We start from the raw sequence: 6,560 nt of genomic DNA, 5'->3' as shown, positions 1-6,560 counted from the left end.
GAAGAGTACGCCCTAGAACACCACTTGTCTAAGAGGAAAGTGTTTGTGGGGAAAACAAGGTGTTTACATGAATTATAAGGGCCTTAACCTTTAGAGTAATAGATAATTCCATAATAGGATTAGCTTACATGAGAAATAGGTTGAAAGAATAAGGCATCCTATGATTTTGAGAGAATTATAGGATAATTCATCCATTTAGGTTGAGAAACTAATGGATATAGGATACTATTTAACCTTTCTTGCAATTGAATTTGTTAAGTAGAACTCATAAATAATTCAAGTGGAACTCATAAATAATTCACAACCCAAATGATGCTAGAATTTTGGTGATCATAACCCTAGTTTGATTAATCTCATAAAGTTACAACATATGGAGAAAATCTTTAGTTGAACGAATCTTTTTACAATTTATCATTTTCCAAATTAAACAAAAACCCCATTCTGGTTAAGAAACTCAGATCAATAGTCTAATAACAATTATGACACTTAGTGAGCACAGTATTCCCTGTGGGATTCGATACCCAACCGAGTTGGGTTCTATATTTTACAGCGACCGCTTACATTCTCGTAAGAGAGTTGTAACTTGGGCATATCAAATTTTGGCGTTGTTGCTAGGGAATACAATTGTCAACTAAGTTTGCGATAGTTAATAGACCCTTTGGTCAAAGATTCTCAAATTTTACTTTTTGTTTATTGTTTTTGTTTTGAACAGGATGACTCTTGTGCATGCCAAATACACGGAGATCGGGTCAACCATTATTACCTATAAATCCTAAACCATATATCATTGGCAGAATGAATGCACAATGAGACCTTGAAAGAATAACTGCTCAACGAGAGCAGGCTAGGTTAGCTGCATTGGCAGCTGCGCAAGTAAATCAGCAGAACCCTGATAACCCAGGTCGGGCATAAAATCCTGATGATAAAGATCTGGGTGATGATAAGATACTAAATCCAATACGTGCAGATGATTTGGATAAACCTATCAATAGAGATAGCCATGCTAGAATGAGACCCGAATGCAGAGCTGTGCAGTTTGCTTTTGATAATGACGATGATGAACTGGATTGGTCTGGTGCCACAGGGGCTATTATTTCTTTACCTTTAGCACCTAGAGCTAATTTTAACATTACTAGAACTATGATCTAGCTGTTGCAACTCAAAGGGTTATTTGGTGAACTTGTAGGCGACTATCTAAATCATGTAAGTCATTTGACAATCCAGGAGTTGGTCTGAATGTAATTCGTCTGTGCCTATTTCCCTTGTATCTATATGGAGAGGCAACTCTATTGATGAGTGGGCTAAATCCTGACTCTATCATAAATTGGAGGCAACTAAAAGACGCTTCCTAGAAAGATTCTTTCCGCTATCCAAGAGAGCACAATTGAGAGATGAGATAAGCAATTTCAGACAGCTTTCAACTGAGGCTCTCTATGAGACTTGGGAGAGGTTCAAGAAGAAGCTTTGCGGTGCCCAATTCATCAGATGACAAATGTCCATTTGATGGAGATAATATATAGAGCCTTGAATTCGGTGACCAAGCCAGTGGTAGATAATGTTGTAGGTGGGTCATTCATGGATCTTACCTTTATTGACGCGTCTGAGATGCTAGATTGTATGACAAAGTAGAGTACATCTTAGTATACCAAGGATCCTGAGGTAACAAGCTCTGCACTATCTATTCGTATGACTGCAGAACAGAGGCGAAGGGAAGAGGAACATGACCAAGATATGGCTTACATGAAAACGCAAATAGACCTTCTTACTAAGCATTTATTATCGGGGAAGATAGAAAAGGTCAAAGTTTTTGTATCATAGGGAAGAGCTGACTCCGATTCTGAGGAGGAAGCAAATTACTTGAATAATCAGAGGGGTTTCCAAGGCAGTGGCCAAGGAAACCAAGGTCGGAACTATTATGAAATATCTGGATAAAAGGATCGATATCTAGGGAATTGGAAGAATAAGAATGATTGGAGAGGTTTGTATGTCCCTTCTGGAAATCGTGAAGCTACTGCATCTAGCTCTAGGAAGATGTCAATGGAGGACATGATGGCCAAGATCTTAAAAGGAGTGGAGGAAACCAACACGGGAGTAGCTGAGGTAAAAAATAATTTATCCTCAATAAATTAATTGGTTGACTCGCATTCCACTTTAGTAAAGCAGTTGGAACAGAAAATGAGTCAACTATCGGCAACATTCAATCAAAGAAAAGCTGGCACTTTATGAAGTGACACTGTGCAAAATCTAAGGAAAGATAGATCATGTTTGGCCATTACTACCAGGAGTGGTAAGGTGTTGAAAAATCCATCCAAGGGTAACTCTGTAGTTGATAGTATGGAAGAGAATGTTGTTGAAACAGATTGTGATGATTCTATAAAAGTTGAAAATCAGGATGAGGTCATTCATGATACTACACCTAGCTGTCTGTAGTCTAAAATTATTGATAATAGAAAGCACAATGAAAAGGAAGTGGTGGAGAAAATTCTTCCAAAACCACCACCCCCTTTTCCTCAGAGACTAAAGAAGAAGGCCGATGATACTAAGTTCAGTAAATTCATGATTATGCTGAAGCAGCTGACTATAATGTGCCTTTAATGGAGGCACTGGAGCAGATGCCAGGTTTTGCCAAATTCGTGATGGACCTTTTGACAATGAAAAGGGCAGCAAGCTATGAACCGGCAGATAATTTCCATTATTTCAGTGCGTTTGCCATAAGGTCCTTAGCACAGAAGAAGAAAGATTTGGGTTCTTTCACTATTCCTTGCACGGTTAGGTCTTTGAATTTTTCCAAGGCCTTATGTGATCTTAGGGCTAGCATTAATTTGATTTCGCTAGCTATTTATAAGCAGTTGGGGTTGGGATATCCTGCACCAACCAACATGCGGCTTGTAACGGCAGATAGGTTGGTAAAACGGCCTGTTAGGGTTCTGTATGATGTGTTAGTGAAGGTGGCTACCTTCATTTTTCCTGCATATTTTGTTATTTTGGATTTTGAGGTGGACTTCAAGGTGCCCATAATCTTGGGTGGACCTTTCCTCACAACCGGAAGTGTGCTTATTGATCTGCGAGCAAATGAGCTTTTATTCTGGATGAACGATGAAGTGGTGCATTTTCATATATGCAAATCAATGAAGCATCCAAAAGAAATGAATGTGTTCTCTATAGTTAATATTTATTATGAGTAAGAGTTGGAATTATCTTTGGAGGAGCAGTTTACTGTTGAGCCATTAGCTGCTGTGCTCATGAACATTGAGCGTGAGGATATTGATGAGTACGAAAAAACTATATGTGGTTTGACAGGAATGGGGTCGTATTCTTATGCCCCCAAGAATCTGGATCTTGACCTTAAGAATCAGCCTTCACCACCAGCGAAGCCATCCATTGTAGAGCCACCAATGTTAGAATTGAAGGAGCTACCTACTCATCTGAGGTATGTGTTCGTTGGTAGTAGAAATACTCTGCCAGTTATTATTGCTACTGATCTTGGTGAATAACAGGTGGAAGCTCTCATCTTTATTCTTAAGAGATACAAGAGAGCTATTAGTTGGACTATTGCAGATATTATTGGTATTTCTCTTGGCATATGTATGCACAAGATTCAATTATAGAAAGATTATGTACCCATTATTGAGCGTCAGTGTCGCCTAAATCCACCTATGCAAAAGGTGGTGAAGAAAGAAATCATCATATGGCTAGATGTAGGGGTGGTGTACCCAATCTCAGATAGTAATGGGTGAGCCCTGTATAGTGTGTGCCCAAGAAAGGGGGCATGACAGTAGTGGCCAATGAGAAGAACAAGATAATTCCACTCAGGCCTATCACAGGTTGGAGGGTGTGTATGGACTACCAAAATCTAAATTTGTGGACACCAAAAGATCGCTTTCCAATGCCATTCATTGATCAGATTGATCGATTCGCAGGCAGAGGCTGGTACTGTTTCTTGGATGGGTATTCCGGGTATAATCAGATCTCTATTTCTCCTTAGGATCAGGAGAAAACAACGTTCACGTGCCCATAAGGCACATTTTCTTTTAAAAGGATGCCCTGTGGATTATGTAATGCACCGGCTACATTCAGAGGTGCTTGATGTTGATTTTCTCTGATATGGTTGAAGACACCTTTGAGGTGTTTATGGATGATTTTTTAGTGGTTGGAGATTCCTTTGACTTATGCTTACTGAATCTAAGTCTAGCATTACAACGGTGTAAAGAGTTTAACCTGGTCCTTAACTGGGAAGAATGCCACTTCATGGTGAAAGAGGGTATTTTTCTCTGTCATAAAATTTCTGCAAAAGGTATTGAGGTGGATAAGGCCAATGTATAGGTTATCAAGAAACTACCTCCCCCCATCCCTGTAAAAGGGGTACGTAGCTTTCTTAGACATACAGGATTCTATCGCAGATTTATAAAGGATTTCTTGAAGGTTGCAAACCTATTGTGCAAACTTCTTGAAAAAGAGGCCAAGTTCTCTTTTGATGATAACTGCAGGCAAGTGTTTGAATGCATTAAGCTGAAGTTAGTGGAGGCTCTAGTTATTATTTCTCCTGACTGGACAAAGCCGTTTGAACTAATGTGCGATGGTAGTGGGGTAGCGCTTGGAGTTATGTTGGGCCCGAAAAAGGATAAGTTTTTTCATCTAATTTACTATGCCAGCAAAGCCCTGAATGGGGCTCAAAAGAACTACACTGTCAGTGAACAATAACTTCTGGTTGTGGTTTATGCCTTTGAGAAATTTAGGACGTATTTGCTAGGAATGAAGGTGGTCGTCCACACGGATCATGTAGCTCTGAGGTACTAAATGGATAAGAAAACTGCGAAGCCAAGATTGATCCGGTGGGTGTTGTTACTTCAAGAATTCGACTTTGAGGTAAAGGATTGCAAGGGGTGCAAAAATTAGGGGGTGGATCACTTATCCAGACTTGAATACGAACAAGCAACCAAGGACAAATTAGATATTGATGATTCCTTTCCGAATGAGACGATACTAGCTGCTAAGTTCGAGCAGATTCCGTGGTAAGCTGATTTCGTAAACTACGTGGTAAGTGAGGTGATGCCAGATAATCTTTCCTTTTATCAAAGGAAAAAGTTCATTCATGATGTTACCCAGTATTTTGGGATGAGCCCTATCTTTTTCGGCGATGTGCAGATGGTGTTATTAGGCACTGTGTACCAGATTTGGTGATGTTGAATATTTTGGAAGCATGCCATGATTCACCTATTGGTGGTCACCATGCAGGCGACCACACTGCTCAGAAAGTACTGCAGCGTGGCTACTATTGGCCCACACTATTTGGAGATGCATATGAGCTTGTTAGTAGATGTGATCAATGTCAGAGAAGGATCATCTCCAAACATCATGAGATACCAATATCTAAGATGATGGAAGTAGAGTTATTTGATGTATGGGGCATTGACTTCATGGGCCTATTTGTAAGCTCGTATGGGTTAAAATACATCCTAGTAGCTGTAGACTATGTATTAAAATGGGTAGAAGCTATGACGTTGGCTGACAATAAAGGAAAAAAAGTTGTGGCCTTTCTGAAAAAGAACATATTCTCCCACTTTGGAGTACCAAGAACAATCATAAGTGATGTCGGATCCCATTTCTACAATAAAGTCTTCAGGGTTGTGCTGGCGAATTACAGAGTAAAACAACACCGTGTAGCAACTCCTTACCACCTACAAACTAGTGGGCAAGTGGAGGTGTCGAGTCGTGAGATCGAGGCCACTCTCACCAAAAAGGTGAATGCCTTGTGGGCATATCAAACTACTTTTAAGATACCAATTGGCATGTCACCATATCAGCTAGTTTATGGGAAGGCACATCATTTACCAATTGAGCTAGAACATAAGGCCTTGTGGGCTCTAAAAAGGCTGAATATGCATTTAAAGGAAGCAGCTGATCTAAGATTGGAGCAGATTAATGAGATGGATGAATTTTGTCTCAAAGCCTATGAAAGAGCTGACTTGTACATAGAAAATATAAAGAAATACCATGACCAAAGGATTACATAGAGAGAATTTACAAAAGGTGATTACATAGGCTGAAGCTATTTTCGGGTAAGTTGAGGTCTAAATAGTTAGGCCCATTTAAAATTATACAAGTCTACTCATCTGGAGTATTCGAGCTAGAAAATGAAGATGGTAGTGTCTTCTAAGTGAACGGGCAAAGAATCAAACTTTATATTTGTCCTAAATACCTAATAAAAAGTGTTGATCTCTTCTACCTCAATGAAGTATGAGTGTTCAAGATACCCATGTCGTGCCGCGACATTAAATCAGGTGCTAGTGGGAGGCAACCCACAACATGTTGTTGTAACCATAAGTAGAGTCTATTTTATCTTGTTGGGAAATTTTGATGTGTGTATAAAGTGTGCAGAACCAGAAGTGCTGTAAAGAGGAAAATTGGGTGCATTTAAGCTACTGGAAAGTTTTGATGGTACGCTTGATGGCCCACTAAATAGATGACGGACCACCACACTCAACCGTCACAAAAAATAAGGAAAATACATTTATTGGATAGGGCATGAAGCCATAAGTGGCATACCGTCAAGTATATGG

The 6,560-nt window shown here is 39.6% G+C and overlaps 1 protein-coding gene across 1 annotated transcript; it reads left to right on the top strand.

The window, feature by feature from the left end:
* Positions 1-5,495: 5,495 nt before the first annotated feature.
* LOC124885794 lies at positions 5,496-6,014 on the top strand. The gene has a single exon (XM_047394040.1). It carries the CDS (start codon positions 5,496-5,498, stop codon positions 6,012-6,014), a length of 519 nt encoding a protein of 172 aa, XP_047249996.1.
* The last annotated feature ends 546 nt before the right edge of the window (positions 6,015-6,560 follow it).

The sequence above is a fragment of the Capsicum annuum genome, chromosome 7, assembly GCF_002878395.1.
Source record: "Capsicum annuum cultivar UCD-10X-F1 chromosome 7, UCD10Xv1.1, whole genome shotgun sequence".
NCBI lineage: Eukaryota > Viridiplantae > Streptophyta > Magnoliopsida > Solanales > Solanaceae > Capsicum > Capsicum annuum.
The sequence above is the reverse complement of the archived record's forward strand: the minus strand, read 5'-3'. Positions and strand labels throughout refer to the sequence as shown.

Bases quoted from the DNA above. Each gene is read 5' to 3' on its own strand.
- LOC124885794 (XM_047394040.1), top strand. From the start codon at position 5,496: ATGACGTTGGCTGACAATAAAGGAAAAAAAGTTGTGGCCTTTCTGAAA.